The sequence below is a fragment of the Arvicola amphibius genome, chromosome 6 (genome assembly GCF_903992535.2).
Source record: "Arvicola amphibius chromosome 6, mArvAmp1.2, whole genome shotgun sequence".
Classification (NCBI taxonomy): Eukaryota; Metazoa; Chordata; class Mammalia; order Rodentia; family Cricetidae; genus Arvicola; species Arvicola amphibius.
Genome location: NC_052052.2, coordinates 13,545,064 through 13,561,448, shown reverse-complemented (window position 1 = coordinate 13,561,448; position 16,385 = coordinate 13,545,064). Strand labels below are relative to the sequence as shown.

The 16,385-nt window shown below is 49.6% G+C and overlaps 1 protein-coding gene across 1 annotated transcript in view; it reads left to right on the top strand.

The window, feature by feature from the left end:
- Capzb (capping actin protein of muscle Z-line subunit beta) overlaps positions 1-16,385 on the top strand; it is a 104,883-nt gene that overhangs the window by 31,652 nt on the left and 56,846 nt on the right. The window contains exon 2 of the mRNA XM_038333740.1: positions 15,379-15,468. Coding sequence (XP_038189668.1) covers positions 15,379-15,468 — 90 coding nt within the window. The remainder of the gene's footprint in view (positions 1-15,378; positions 15,469-16,385) is intronic.

Sequence of the window (16,385 nt, the reverse complement as noted above, 5' to 3'; positions counted from 1 at the left end):
CTGTCTGGACTAGAAGGGGGCGAAGCTGGAAGAGCTGCAGAAGCAGTTCTGGGTGCTCTCAAAACCAAACAAATGGGCTGGGGACATGGTGCAGGGTGCGCTTGCCTCACAGTCCTGAGGACCTGACTCGGAATGCCAGACACTGCTCACAACACCTTGTAGCACACATCTGTGATCCCTGCCGTGAGATAGGATGAGATGGGCTGGGAAGATGAGGATCCCTAGAGGCTTGCAGGCCAGCTAACCTGGTGTATGCAGTGGTAAACAGAGGTCAGACAAGGTGAGGTGGTTCTCTGAGCTCTTTTTTTTTTTTTTTTTTTTGGTATTTTTCAAGACAGGGTTTCTCTGTAGCTTTGGTGCCTGTCTTGGAACTAGCTCTTGTAGACCAGGCTGGCCTCGAACTCAGAGATCTGCCTGCCTCTGCCTCCCGAGGGCTGGGATTAAAGGCGAGCGCCACCACCACCCAGCTTTCTGAGCTCTTTGAGCACATACATGTACACACACATGTAGACAGACAGACACACACACACACAAACACACACACTCACTCTTCTAAGGGCCAGAGCTGTCAGGAACAGGGCTTACAATAAGCCCTGGCAGAGCCACCCCATTAGTGGTCTGAATGTTGTGTATGGGACAAGTGGGGCTGGGAACAGCAGCTGGCAGGGAGGTTGTGGCAGCTCTGCTTCGGGTCTTTAGGTCTTTGGAGGATGCTGAGTGGCAAAGAACTGGGATAGCTTGGGCATGGGTCTGGCAGACAGAAGGACTGTCAGTGGGAGTAAGGGGAACTACCAAGCAGCCAGTGCTTTGTGAACAGGCTGCCTGTACAAAGAGACGGTCCCTAGGTAGCCATCAGCTGAGACTGGAGTAGCCAGTGCTGTGGGGTAGTGTAGGGACCGGGACTCTGAAATAACTGAATTTCCCCAAGAGTCTGTGATGCGTTTTAAGAAACGAAGAAATCCCTGCTACTTGATGTAGACTCTTTCCATTGCACTTCAAGTGTATACGGCTGTGTTCTCCAAGAATGGGTGTCTGCGATGATACCCACCCATAGGGCTGAAATAGCCCTGCAGTCTCCTGCCTTTCCTTAGGCTCTGTCCAGCCAGCCGGCTCCTGGGGGCAGGCAGACATTGTTGAGGATCTACCTCCATGCTCCATACCTCCTTGAGTTTGCGAGGTCTTGGAGAAAATTCATGCAAGAATAAATCCGGCCATGAGCAAAGCTGTTTTCCATCATTGATTGGAAACGGATTCCTCCCTGCCCCTTGCTCTGGAATTAATCTTCCTGTGCGAATGAGCTAAGGCATATTCCTCAGCCAGAGGCCACAAGAGAAACCAGAAGAAAGTGAGCAACCTTGCTGGTGACAGTGGAGGACGCCTGGGTCAGCCCCTCTGTCTTCTCCTTGGAGCCACTCCTAAGTTCCAGAGCAGAGGTGTAGACACAGCCCCCGGCATAGTCCTCAGGCCTTGTGCAGAATCTCATGAGAGACAGCACACACATAGGTAGACCACACCCCTGCCATGTAAGAAGCAAAGGACATTAGTGGTGGGAACACTAGGGGGTCATCTTGGGAAACTTCCCTCTCTCCTTTTTGCCTTTGGTTCATTTCCTAATAGAATTTTCTTGTTACAATCTGCCTTCCTTAAAGCTGTGGGGAGCATCACATTGCTGAGGTGCATGGAGTGGCCCCACCCCCTTTCCTGCCTGAGTTGCTCCTGAAGCCTGAGCCGTGCGTGTTTACCGAGTACAGTGGGTTCACTAGAGATAGCTGCACCATCTGCGCGCGGCCTCTGCTGTCACGTCAGGCCTGCACTCCACAGTGCTCCAGCTTCTCCCCAAGCAGTCATTCCAGCTGGCAGAGCTGTGACGGGTTTCCATAAGCATTCCCATGATCCTTTGAGTGAGGAGTGTAACCTCAGAGCCATGTGCCTGGTCCCTCTCCTGCCGGGGGAGGCAGTGGGAGGTAAGAACAGTACTCGGATGGATGGATGGATGGATGGGTGGATGGATGGATGGGTGGATGGATGGATGGGTGGATGGATGGATTCTGTCTGGGTTCTTTCTGTAGAAAGCCAAGCATTTATTGGCCATGCAAACACTTGTTCTCTGGGGAGTCAAGGGTCGGAGGGGAAAGTGAGTTGCCCTCTACCTATCCCTGAGCAGAAAGCTGAGCAAACACCCCCTCCACTTTCCTGAACTTGGCCCTGTTCTATTTGGTCACAGAATTTATGAGCTAACTATCAGAAAAACTTGGCAAAGTGAAGCAAAGATATTTTCTCTTTGTGTCATGAGTGAGCGAGTTCTGAAGCTGGCTTTGCTGAGGCCTCTGGTAGCTGTTTATCTGGTTTCCCTGTGCTGGGGTAGGGGTAGAGGGACCCCCAGATAGATGCCTTTCTTTTCTTTTCTTTTTTTTTTTTTTTTTTTGGTTTTTCGAGACAGGGTTTCTCTGTGGCTTTGGAGCCTGTCCTGGAACTAGCTCTGTAGACCAGGCTGGTCTCGAACTCACAGAGATCCGCCTGCCTCTGCCTCCCGAGTGCTTGGATTAAAGGCGTGCGCCACCATCGCCCGGCGATAGATGCCTTTCTAACACTACAGTACTAGGACATCGTGCCGTGACAGGAACCCAGCTGCCCCTGTGATTTGTCCCCTGGTGTAGGACTCCTTCTTCACGCCAAGTCTCACACTGCAGATGGTATCTAGGCAGCTCGAACATTCACAGGACCATGACGCAGAAGCAGTTGAAGCTCCGTGTATTCCCTTTCTTGGAAATCATTCCAACACCGATTGGGAAAGTGTGTCTCCCCATGTTGGGTGGGGTGTTGTGTGTCAGTCATCTGTAGGTTAGGAATCTACAGTGTAGAGGTAATCAGGGTGTGACACCTTGGTCCTTCCCTCCAGTCTCCCTCTCCTGGCCTCAGAGGCATGTGGCATTTCTTACCTTTACAGGCAGCCATGAGACTGTCAATTTTTGAGGGGTCAGCACTGGGGGGTCTAGCCCAGGGCCTTGTGACTGTTAGGGTTGAAACAGTTGAGCTATATCCTCAACCAAGGCTGTTTACCTTTAGTGAAAGCTGTCTACGGGCATATACATAAGGATGACTTTATCTGCATGGGGATGAGAAGCGCCATTCTGAGAAACTGAGTGTTGGGATCTGTAGAGATTAGTTACCCTGGCCTCTCGGAAGTCTGTTCACACACATGCACATAGAGATGTGTCCAAATCAGCAAGCTCGTCCACGCCCCTTCCATCTGGCTGTGGAACCATCTAGGCTCATGGATCTCCAGGCCATGCTGTGATGTAGAGTTTCCTAGAGGTGGCCAGAGAGGCCTTTAGTTTGAAATGCGAGACTTTTATACCTTTTCATTCCTTCTCTCTTTCCTGTTGATGCTTGTGTAAAGGTCACTGTACATTGAATGCCCCACATATGTATTAGTCACCCTCCATTTCCTCTCAAGAGGATAGCGCAGAGTAGTGACGTCACTGTCCTTGTCTTCTAGGGGAAGCCTGAGCTTGGAATTTATAGGCTTGCCCCAGGCCATGCACACAGACCTGGTGGGGTCTGAATTTGCTGACCAACTCTCCACTGTTCCTCATCTAGGGTGCTGCTCGCTTCCTCTGCAGCTCAGTGGTACCAACCCAGATGTCGAATAATTGACTGCTTCTCCTGTGGAAATATCACAGAGAAGAGGCAGGGTCTTAGGATAGGGAGCATGGGCTTGTAGAGCACTTAGGGCAGTGACCTCAGCTGTGTTACAATCCCATCAAGGAGAACAAGGCAGGCAGGGCCTTCGGGCTTGTTAGCTAGCCCCCATAGCTTACTTAGTAAGTCCCAAGCCAGTGAGAGGCCTTGTCTAAATAATAAGAAAGGTTGTCCTCTGGCCTGCACATGTATGTACATTTGTGCACATGCACATGCACCTACACATATGCATACAAAGCTATAGTTGTATTTTTGCTGCTGTGTTGGCTGTGAGGTGGAGCCTGCCACTTTGGCTTAGTGGAAGCTGCCCTGACCTCATCAGGGCTGCTTAAGATGGTAGTCTGATAGCATGGTACTCAACAGTACTGCCCAGGGTTGAGCCTAGTTCCTGCTCCCAGGACATTTTGGAATTGGGGGTGTTGGTGCCTCCCCCTCTCTTTCTGCCCATTCATGGGTGTTTGACTTCTTCATTTGACAGCTTTTTTTGAGACATTGCACTCAGCATTCATTCAAGGACAGAGGATGGGAAGGTTTCAGGCCCCTGCAGGTGTAGCTTTCTGGTAAAGGGCTTACCAGAGCCATGTCTGTCGATGGAAGAATAGCTGGGCACTTGCTTTGGTTTAGCTGAAGAACCAAAATGACTGGCTTTGACCAAATTGATTTTCCAGACCCCTGTTGGAGGCTGCCTACTTGTATGCCTTCGGGTAGTGTTGACTGATAAGCAGAGGGCAGGCCTGGCTTTGAATTCCACTTAGGAACATTGGAGCCGGTCCCTGCACCCCAGATCATTAGTATGAGGGTCTTGGTAATTCCTGCTTCTTCTGGATATGGTTTTAGACTGTGGTTTCTTTACAGGCACTTCTCAGACATTACCTTCTAGTAACCCTGCCAGAGAGAGATTATGGTTGTTTCCACTTAACAGATGAAAAAAAAAAAAAAATAAGGCTCAGGAAGGTGACTTTTTTAGACCCTTACTGCTAGGACTTGGCAGGTGCAGACTTGACACCCTCCTGTCTTGCTTCTGAGGTCCTGTCTACCAGCCCCAGATTTGCCAGGTGTCTGCCTTGGGTCTTGAACAGTGAGCCAGGAAGTATCATTTCTTTTGGCATCTCCCTGCCCTGTGGGTCATGATATAAACCGGAAGAGAGGTGTACCAGGTTTTAGTTTAAATTTGCAAGCATGCATGGTGGTGGTGGTGGTGGTGGTGGTGGTGGTGGTGGTGGTGGTACACACCTTTAATTCCAGCATTCAGGAGGCAGAGACAGGCAGATCTCTGAGTTCAAGGTCTACAGAGCAAGTTCTGGAACAGCCAGAGTTGCCCAAAGAAACCCTGCCTTGAAAAACAAAATTAAAACAAAACAAAACAAAAGGCAAACATGTCACATGTTGGGAAAATGTGCATTGTGGTTCCCATCAGCTGAATAGCTTCGGTGATACAGTGGAGAGATGTGGGGAGGTCCTTTTAGGATTCTGTTACGGTCTGCTGTACTGTACCCACGACTGACAGTTCAGTGTGGTGTGTAGTGTCTAGCCTTTGAGCTGGGACAAGCAGACAGCAGTTCACAGAACTTGGGTACAGCCTTCCGAATTTTGTCACTCATGGCCTAGAAATAGGAATCTTCAAGTGCAGAGGTGCATTTGCCTGGAGCTGCAGTGTTGCACAGCACAGCACAGCACAGCACAGCACCTCCAGTGGGTAGCTGTTAGCTGTGCACTCAAAATAGCTAGTAAAGAGGACTGGGTATGACCCTGCCCAAAGAAATGGTGTGTTGGAGGTGGTAGCTAGGCCTTGGTCTGATCAGTACATGTGGGTGAATTTCAAAGTTAAAATATGTTTTAGAATAGATGTGTGCTGTTGGTTTATTTTTCCTGTGTTGGGGCTCGAACCCAGGGCTTCATGTGTGTTAGTTAGGCAAGCAACACCCCAGCCCACCCAGTGCTTATTTGATGCTCAAGTATTGGGCTCCTTTTAAACCTTCCTTTAGACCTAAATCAAGAAACAGCCCTGCCCTGCTTCTAGGTAGAAATTTTGGGTTGGTGGAGACTTCATTACCCCCCTACCCTCCACATTCTTTACATAACACTGCTCTGGGACCTTTCTATTTGTGCTATTGGCTGATTGGACCTGACTTGTCATACTCCCATCCCAGCCTCTGAAAGCTGTGCAGATGCTTTTTGGAGGCAAACCCATGTCCAGATATTGCAAATTGCATCCAGCCTACCTTGTAAATATGTTTAGGAGAAGGTTGTCAGTTGGCTGCCCCTGCTGCAAAAGGAACCCACTTCTCTTGGCCAGTGCACGCCCACTGTTTTCCAAACAGCTTTCTTCTGTGTTTGGAATACAGGGACACTCTGGATTAATTGTCTCGTTTTGGAGAAGAGTCTTCTCTTGTTTCCGGTGCCATTGAGGTGGATATGGACAGCACACATGCCATTTATTGAAGAAGTCTTGGGATTGCCCCTAATTATGTGTCTAGCTGCCAGCTGACAAAGTGGAGGATTAGTCGCTGGTTATATGAAACCAGCCAGGATCGTGCAGAGGCGGCAGCTATAGACATCTGCGAGCCATTAATGAGCAGACCATAGGTGATGGCGCCCTGTGGACTCTTCTGCAGGGGCCAGGAAACCATCAACCAGAGAAACTGTCTCCAGAAGGCTTTAGTGTTTTCAAGAAATCACCTGTCAGTAGCAGTGTGCGTGTGAGACTCCGGTTGTAATCCAAGGAGACAGATTGGTGGTAGGACTGCCTGCCCCAGCCCTGCACAGCCTGAGAAGACTCTCACTATTACTGAGTGATTCTGAGCCAGCAGGCTATTCCTGGAAGTTGGTGTTCGAGTGGAGCCTGTTGGTTAGCGGCCTGTGTAGAATGTTTCGGGCATGGAGGCCAGTCGTGTCGTAGTGCTCTGGCTCCAGGGCAGGTGGCCTGAGCTTCCTGACTCCCTTTGCTTGCCTGTGAAACTGGTGCCATCCCCCCTAGGACACAGGTCTGGTCACCAGTGGCTCAGCAGCACATGCTATGCTGCTTTGCACGTTGATTGTTTTTAACGATGAGCAGTTCACCCGAAAACTTGGAGTGGCCTAAGTCATGTGTCCTCCTCCTTCCAGGGAACCCAGGGCACCCAGGACCTTTTAATACTGTCTTAGTCCATTCTCCTGATACAGAACTTCGACATTCTACTAGGGGAGGAGGCAAGCGAGCTTCATTCTCAAGTTTCTGCTTACGGTTAAGCTCTGAGCAGGTGGAAAGCACAAGCGTGTGGAATGAGTGTGGAATGAAGGGTTTGTGTTTGGGTCCTGGTTCACTTGCTGTTGCGTGGCCAGTCTACTGAGTTACAGATCAACCTGGGCCACAAGTTGCCTCACGTGGCAGGTTTCTGAGACTCGCATCAGTTTCCCAAGCCTGGACAGGTGAGTGAGCTGCTCCTGTGAGAGAGTCAGGCAGCCACCGCCTGTAGAAGTCCTGGCTGGGAGTTGAGCTGTAGCACACAGGACATACGTGTGGGTTTGATAGGTGGTCACTGTCTGTGGGTTGAAAAGTGGAGGGTACAGGAAATAAGGACATCTGCCTTCCACAGATGCCCAGAAGAGCCCAAAAGTAGACCTGCTTGCTGAGTGCGGGTCTACAAGTGTCAGAAGGTGCCAACGCAGCTGTCCCTCCCGAGAGCTTGGGACCTGTTCCTTTCAGAGAACTCTGCCTTTCGCCCAGGTTTGTAGGGTGAATTCTAATCTCCACGAAGAACCTACCCAGAGTTCTGCAGGGGAGGCTGAGACTGCGAACAGGAGCACAACTCCAGCTCCTGAGTGTGTGATTTTGGATGCCTCAGTTCCTAAAGGACTGTGGAAGGGTAAGGCCGTCCGTGGTGGCTCTGGAACGAGATGGGGAACCTGCGTTCCCGTTACTGAGTTTCCATTGCAATAAACATACTGGGAGAAGCACTCGGAAATTCCCACAGTTTGGGTCAGATGTCTAGGCATCTTGGGACTCTTCTAGGCCTGTCATGCTGGTCCAGTTTTGATAACCTCAGGTGGGTTTGTAAGTCCTGGCAAGTAAGGAAATGGTTTAGTAGTGCAGCTGTTCTCAGCTGCAACCTCGGTGGGCCAAACGGACGGGTCAGAAAGCTTCAGGAAGCAGGCTGCAAAGTGCAACAGATCCAAGGAGGACTTCTGACAGCTGCTGTGGCATTGTCAGCCCTTGGCCTTCTGTCCGCCTTCACACTGCAACTATTGGGAGCCGTTGGTCCTCATGCTTCATGGCACACAGAGCAAGGGTGGATGTTGCTTTCAAGTCTATCCTCCTTTGTTGGTGCTGAGTGACTTGACAACTTAAGTGACACCCTCCTTCCTAGAGACTCTTGGCAGCCCACATGGAAAGTCTGTGTCAAATTAGAAAGCAGGGAAGAATGGGTCTTGGGGTGCCCAGAGTGTGTCCTGGAGAGCAACCATGTCTTTATGCCTCAGGGAGTTCCGCAGTGTGGGAAGGATGCACTATCAAAATGACATTGCTTCTGCCTCTCTGCTGGTCACTTTAAATAGTTAATTTTTCTGTCAAGCTGACAGGCCAGGCTGGCTGTTCAGGGACCTGAGCTCCTTTCTCCCTGGGATGTTACCATTTCCTAGGGCCATCCATATGATCCAGAAGAGCACTAAATGGCCCCTGGATGTCACATGATGTTTGTGTTAGTCCTATTTTAAAGATGTCAGTGAGCCGGCCGTATCAATGTGCAGTAGACCCCAACGTTTCAGAGAGTACCCTCTTCCCAGCCAGGTGTTGCTTTGACCCCTTGGTAGAAGATGTTTCCGGGGAAACAAAGGCCATCCCAAGGATACTTTGTGTCTAGGCCACTGTCATCAGTGTGGGACAGTCATTCAACAGAAGAGTTGCTTTTCATTTTATTAAACCAAAATGTGCATTTTTCTAGAGCGACCTGACACAGAGGCTGGATTTGCCCTCGATTCTCTCCCAGATAGCCCCCAGTTCCAAAGCAGAAAACAAATTCTCTTTTTAAAACAATTGCTTGTTGGGTCACAAGACCATCCGAGGCCAGTCCTGGTCAAGTGAGACGGGTCTGTGGTAAGTCTGCCCAGCCTCCAGGCGCCAGCAGCTTCCCCCGTGCTGTCTATGAAGTGAGTGTTCACTAAACCTCTCAGGAATGTAAACCGAGGCACCAGCTCTGCAGACTTCAAGGCTTCCAGGGTTGTTTACGTCCAGATTCCTCTAGTCCAGATCTGCCCTCTCCAGTATGAGTATCTGCTTCTCCTTGGAGTTAGATACACTGTGCTTCCACAGGATGCACTCTGAGCTTCTCCACCTACCTCCTGTCTCCTAGACACCACCTCACCCTCTCAGTTCTGCCCCTTAACCCTGCAGCCTTCGGAGCATAGGCGGCGAGAAGGTCCTTTGCCAACCTTTTCTGCCCGAAGCACATCCCTTAGTCAGACTGCTGCCCAGTAGTCATCACAAAGATCTTCGCGTGCCACTGCCATCCAAAAGACCACCCAGGGCCTGGTGTCTCCAAAGTTTCTCTGGCAGTTTCTGTGGGTCATTGACGAGGGGGCATCCTGGCCAGGTCATTCTGGCCTAAGGATTTATATTGTTATAGTCACAGTGAGCCAAATATAGCTCTGGAGCTTAGAGCCTATCTCTTTCATAGGGCCTGAGTTTCTCTTCCTGGGGGAGAGAAGCTGCCAGTCTTCCCTATCGTCAGAAGCCACTCAGCATTAGTCTTGCTGTAGGATTGCTAAAACAGCCATAGACACACCCCATTTCCAAGAAGAAAGGGGTGTGGACACGAGTGGGTACAGTAGGGGGAGGTTGGCCAGGCATGTTGTATGGGGGAATAGAGTACCTAGTTATAGCTGATTTTGCAAAATTAGTCCCTTGTGATATTCCTCTCTGTGTTACTATTCCTCTGTGGAACTCTTCAGAAGCTTCTATAAAGAGCAGTGGGTTTTAGAGTTAAGAATCCAGAGAACATAGCACAGAGATGCAAGGCTTCCCTCTAACAGATTCGAAAGCAACACTAATGGAGAAATGAGGCTGTAAGCTAGGGCCCAGGCTAAGCAAGCTATGAGTGGCTTGGGAGTAAGCGAGTCCAGGTCACTCATGACAAGGCCCAGTTACCACTCACACCAGATCCCAGCAGCTTGTCCCCTCCCTGTGCTGTGCTGGCTCTCAGGACAGAAGGGGTCTCATCAGCCCTTACCTTTCATACTGCTGAGGTACACTGTGGCCCTGTAGGGCCCCCAGGAGCTGCCTGGGGTACAGACCCTACCCTCATGTCCCTAGGAGTCCTCTGGACTTATTAGTGGGCTTTGTCCAGCTTTATCAGTGCTGGGATAGCGTGTGTACTGTCTGTGCTCAGCTCAGGCTTATCACAGGCTGGGACATGCCTGCTCTTGGTGTCCCTGCATAGGGACTGATACGCTTTCTTTGTTGATGATTTCCTGGGGAAATTGTCTCTATGTGTGCTTAGCAGGGCAGGTTTGACTGTCTTTAGAAGACTGGATGTCATTCTGGTGTCTGTGCTCTCCGGCAGATACTTTAGCTTGTGGTATTTTATTGATTATTAGTTCTTGTCCATATGGACATTATTTTACTTGTTGCCAGGCAAGTTAGACAATTTTGTGATTTTTTTTAAAGTCATGTGAAAGCCAGCAAAAGCCAAATCTTCCCTGCCTCAGCTGATGTCCTTTAGAAGCCACCACCCTTGTCCTTTCCTACCCTCAACTCTTGTCCCGGGTGGTTTTTTCCTAATTGATTCTGATTTTTTTTAAACTGCACTGTAAGCTCTATAAAGACCAGGGACTTTGTGTTCACTTCTGAGCATCAAAAACAGAGCCTGTTTCCTAGGAAACAATAAATAATTATTGAGTGACTAATTGAATGGGAGAGAGTCGTGAATGGTGAGGTGAAATGGCCTTTTTTTGGCTGCTTCCTTTTCGTCCCATCCCATAACCACCAGTGCTCTGGGAGGGAGAGCCCAGAAGGCTTGCTTTCTGAAGGAGAGCATTTGGGAGAAGCCATTTTAGTCAAGGGGTTGCAGGTTGCAAAAAGGGAAGTAACTGAGGAAGGACAGCCTGAGAAGATGGGCACAGGAACAGAGGTAAACCGCTCCGTTTTGCTGTGCCCATGTCTTCTATGTCCCTTTCACATGCGCATCCCACAGCACGGTGGCTGTTTGGACAGTTCTATAATTGGGACTAAATCTCATGCATCAGGCCAAGTTCAGGGCCTGGCCCAAGGTTGGCACTCAATGCGTAGTTGTTGAATTGTGAATACAGAATGACGATTTTTATAGACGGGCAGGAGAGAGGGACCAAGCCATGCATCTCCATTTAGAATGAGGAAGGAGGGGCAGGATCCGTTTAGGAGGCATCACAGACCGCCTGGCCACAAGAAAGACGTCCTCCTCTGCTGTACCTCATCCTCACTCGCTCCTGGGTACTTCCTCCTAGTACTTTATTTAGGAGGCTGGAGGTGCTGCTGTGCTTATGAGCACTTGTCACTCTTCAGAGGACCCAGGTTCGATTGCCAGCATGCACATGGTGGCCCACCGCTGTCTGTAATTCCAGTTCTATAAAGACCTATATAAAGTTCTATAAAGAGGGCCTGATGCCCTCTTCTGACCTTCATTGGCACCAGGCATGTGCAGGGAGCATGGACATGCAAGCAGTACATCCATACACATAAAGTAAATATTTAGAAATTATATCCTTAGGTATTTGTCTGCTGACTCCACAGATGAGCAAAGTTTGAAGTGTCACAGCATGACTTGTAAGACCTGGACAAGGTCATCCTCTATCTTCTGGTAGCTGTGTGACTTTCCCACACTTACAAAGCCTGTATTTGTCATTCCCTGAGCTGCTGCATTAGTTTAAGGTGCATAGGCACCCATGTATAACAGACACGTTCTCTCATACCTTATGAAAGGAATGGAGCTTTCTGGACCTTATGAAAATGGGGGTGTCTCCTGGGTTGTCCCCTGGGAACCCCCTCACCATAATCTGTTTTCTTCATGTTCTTGGTGCTGTTTTCTTTCCCTTTGGACCCCTTAGACTTGGGACAGCTCTCGAGTGGCTCCATCTACTCTGATTTTAACGTTTTACGGGCTGTCAGTAGGCTTTCCCATGTTGCTTCACTTACGGGAAGCATTTAGTCATTTCCTAACCTAATGAGAGTTAAACATCCTTAGCCCCAGAAATTTGTTGTGAAACATTTCCAATTAAGATGACTGGGGACGAGCGCAGAGTCCTCCTGAGGCTGGCGGGGCAGGAGTGGTGCCCTGCCAGCGGGGTGCCCTGCCAGCGGGTGCAGTCTGGCTGGCTGGAAGGGAGGCCTTCTGCAGAGGCCTCGTGGGGTAAGGAGGAACAGCATGCTGGGATTCTGAGGGTACGAAGAGGCTGCCCAGAGTCAGAATGGTGCTCTCTCATTCTGACCTTCACAGGTCAAGTTTCTGTTATTCAGAACCCCCACAAAGTTCCAGTGTGTAGGGGTTACAGTTGTAAGTTAGCTCAGCTTAAGTATATAGGCATTTTCTTTTGAATTCTGAGGAAGATTGCTAATGTCTGTTTTCTAGAACCCTAGTTTTTAGGGCCTGAGTGGTCTTTGAAAACGGATGCCAGTTTTTTTTTTTTTTTTTTTTTTTAGAGGGCCTTTGCTGTGACCAGGTATTAGGGGCAAGCTCCCCTTTCTCCAACCCTCCCCCCCAAACAAAACATAAAAACAAAAACTGACTGTTAGGGAGGCTGTCCTTTGCATTGTGAGGAGTTCAGTGGCATCCCTGACCCCTCGTCATTGAATGCTGGCAGCATCTCTATCCTTTGTGACAAGCAAGAGTGTTCTCGTGTCTGTCTCTCAGCATCTCCTAGAACAGGTCAGGTTTGCGTGCGGACATGGGCAGGTCCTGCAGAAATCATCTCTGGGTGAGAAACGCTAGCTTAATGGAATCATTTAGAGTTTCTATTCTTTCTTTAAAATTGCTGTGTTTAAGTGTGTGCGTGAATGAATGTGTTTGGCTATGCATGCACAGAGGCTAGAAGTGTCTGATACTGTGGAACTGGAGTCATAGGCATTTATGAGCCTCCTGACAGAGGTTCTAGGAATGGAGCTCAGGTCCTTTGCAAGAGCATTATGGACTCAGCCACTAAGCCATCTCTCCAGCACCTGTCTAGCCCTTTATTTAGAGTCAGGGTCTCGCCTGTCCCAGGCTGGTCTTGAGTTTACTATATAGGCGTGGGCGACTTGGAATTTGTTAGCCTCCTGTCTGCCTCCCAAGTGCTAGAATTGCAGGCATGTACCACCATGCTCAGTTTATGCTGGATGGAAGCCAGGGCCATGCACTGCTAGGCAAGCACTCCACCAGCTGAGCAGATGTCCCACTCCTGGGGTTTCATTTCTCTGCGGGCAAAATGGGATTGGACACATTGTCTAGTTGGCGGCAGCAGTAAGACGGGAGGGGTATTATAAAATAATTAAAATAGTGATATCTTGTGAGAGAGAGAGAGAACCCCCAGAAGCTAGAAGTGCAGAGGGTTCCCCTGGAGCTGTAGTTGTAAGTGGTTGTGAGCCACCTGGTGTGAGTGCTGGGAATCGAACTTTGGTCTTTGGAAGAACAACACGTGCTCTTAACCTCTAGGCTGTCTCTCCAGCCCCTTAGATCAAGGTTTTACATATGTGAGGACTGAGTAATATTTATATAAGATGCTCCAGGTATTCCATACTGCTGCTGTGTGCTGACATCCCATATGCATTACTCTCCATGTCACTGTATCATGACGGTCCCCATCTCGTGCACACATGGAGGCTGGTGGAGGCGAAGAAACTGGTCCAAGGTTCCGAGATTGCTTTTTTTGTTGTTGTTGGTTTTTTGAGACAGGGTTTCTCTGTAGCTATGGAGCCTGTCCTGGAACTCACTCTGTAGATCAGACTGGCCTCTGCCTCCTGAGTGCTGGGAGTAAATGCGTATGCTACCACTGCCCGGCCCAAGGTTCCAAGTTGATGGGGGAACAGACGTGGGAAGTGGAGTTAGTCAGCTCACCTCTGCTGTGTCCTGACATGTTACAGTAGCTTCTTGTGCCTGTGAGCCAAATCCATGTCCCTGTGGCCTTGGCGACATACCTTGCCTAAAAGTGGATGGCACAAGCAATAACTTCATGACTGCCGAATGCCTCGTTAAACAATAGCAGCAGGGCTTGGGAGTACCTTGTTTTCCTTTCTTTAGAGTTTGTTCTCTAAGAATAAATGAACATGGGTGACCATCTTGAGCAAGGGATAGACTTTTTTTTTTTTTTAACAATCTGCCACAGATACATATGTGAAAATAAAATTGGCTCCAGTTAGCAGTGTGCCGTGTCTGGTGGATACAAAGTGGGCCCCTGCTTGCTGTGGTTAGTAGAGTCTAGATGGCAACAGTCCTCGAAGGTTGTGGCTCATTACAGCCAAATGTGGCGTTGTAAGGATTCCTGTGTGTTTTATGAGACTCTTCGACTGGCTCGTTAGGGCCTTCAGAAGTCCTGAGATGAACTGAACCAGAGCAGGCATTAGATAGGAATCAAAATCTCTTCTTGGCTCTGGGGACTTCCATGGCTGCCTGCCCTCAGATTGTCCCACCCCCACCCCTCTCCCCCACCCTTCCTGGTCCTCACTATTCTCCCAGCATACCTTCCGCACTTAGTTCCAAGGTGCTGGAACTTAGTTCTCTGTGCTGCAGCCCACTGTGCACCAGGTTCCCCTTGCTCTTTACTGGTCTTGCCCCACTCAGTCTCTCTCTCTCCCCCACCTCCTGTCCCTTTATTATTTCTGCGGTGCGTGGTACACAGTGGCCCTTGTGACTGTTAATCAGGGGTGTATTAAACAGCCCCTGTGTGAAACTTTGGAAAGGGGCTCAGTGAGCGAGAGTGGGTTTCACCCTCCAGTACCCCAGGCAGCAGGTGGCACAGTTTATTGTGTTATATTTTATTGGCTAGAGTGAGCCCTTTTTAAAATTAGTTCATTTTTCTTGTGTTTGTGCTCGCGTGCATGTGCCAAGGTACACTTGTGGAAGTTAGGACAGCCTGGGCAGTCAGTCCTTCCCTTCCTCTGTGTCAGCCCCAGGGATTGCCGCCCTTGGTGACAGGTGCTTTCCCTCTCAGCCACCCCGCTCCAGAGCTCATCTGTTTGGTGCTTCAGCCTTAGACTGGTTGCAGGGATTTGGGAAACTTTCTAGGCCTTGCTGACTGACAGACTGATGAGCTTGTAATCCCATTGTATACCTTGGCCCTGGTTCTTCTTTCTTTCTGATGTGGACTTTGTCAGGGCGCCTGGCCTGGCAGTGTCATGTGATGGTATTCATCTTTGGCTCAGAGCAGAGATGACCCTACCTTTCTCCAAGAGCCTGCTCACTGTAGACCCAGCGGGAGTTAGCACCTGTAGCGGCCAGCTCTGCTGCAGAGGAGTGCCGAGGGGCTTGGAGGACTCTCCATCTTGCTCTCTCCCACTCCAGGGTGACACACAGACAGCCCGCTTTGGAAAGGGGGCAGACTGTCTGCATGGCATCCCTCTGGCTGCAGACTCATCACAGGCCTGGCAGAGGCCTGCAGGCTCTGTGGGTCTCAGAGTAGCCTGAGGAAGCAGCGTCAGAAGAAACGAATGCCTTTTTGGTGGGAGTGACTTAGATGCTTTTCTTTGTTTCTCCACAGAGCGATCAACAGCTGGACTGTGCCTTGGACCTAATGAGGCGCCTGCCTCCACAGCAGATCGAGAAAAACCTCAGTGACCTGATCGACCTGGTGCGTACCTTCTTCATATGGTTTCACTCGAGGGCACAGCGCAGTTGCTTTCTTCTGTGCTGCTCTTTGTGTGGAATTCAAAACACAGGAAACCTCTTTTCTCCCAAGCCAGACCCCATCACTGGGCTATGAGATTCCTCCCGACAGAGAGAAGATGAGTTTCATATGGTGGTCTTTCTCTGAGCCCATCCGTATTGATAAAGTCCAGGATAAGCATTGGTTGTAAAGTGAATTATGACCCCTTCCCCCAGTTACTTTGTTTACCATTTCTAGAAGCTTACCTGTAGGCTACACCTCTGCAAGCATCCACCAAGGTAGCGCCCCAGGCCCCCACACTGGGTGAGCTTCCTCAGCCAGCCCTGTACCAGCAGTGTCCTTTTTAGCCTAAAAAGCTTAACAGCAAAAAGTTTTAACGTGTGTTTTTAAAGTATTCAGCTCATTTTTAAAGGGCTTTTTTTAAACATATAAAATAATTGGTTTTCAAATGATGCCTTGGATGAGCGGACACTGAGGTAGTACTTGGAGATACAAAATACTCAACACTGTACCATAAGAGAAATTGAAATCAGCTCCCATGAGGCCTTCCAGCTCACATAGATGATTTAATGGGGTTCTGGAACCAAGTCTGTTTTTCCCATTGTGTCCCATGTCTCCCTGGATGTGGAGCAATGAAGCATCATTTAAAGTGGGGGTTTTCGACCATTCATCTGCTCTGGTGATTTTTATTCTGTTGTCGGGACCTGGAATGCTTTCACCAGGAAAACAGTGCGATGGTAGGAGATAGCCATCAATCCCAGATGAAGCACTCCTCACAGCCTGGCCGGTCCCCAGTGCGGCCATCTCTGTTTATAGGGCCGGCAGCTCCAGCTGCGAGCAAGTGTGTGAAACAAGCGTGGAGCAGTGGAAGGAGTTGTGAG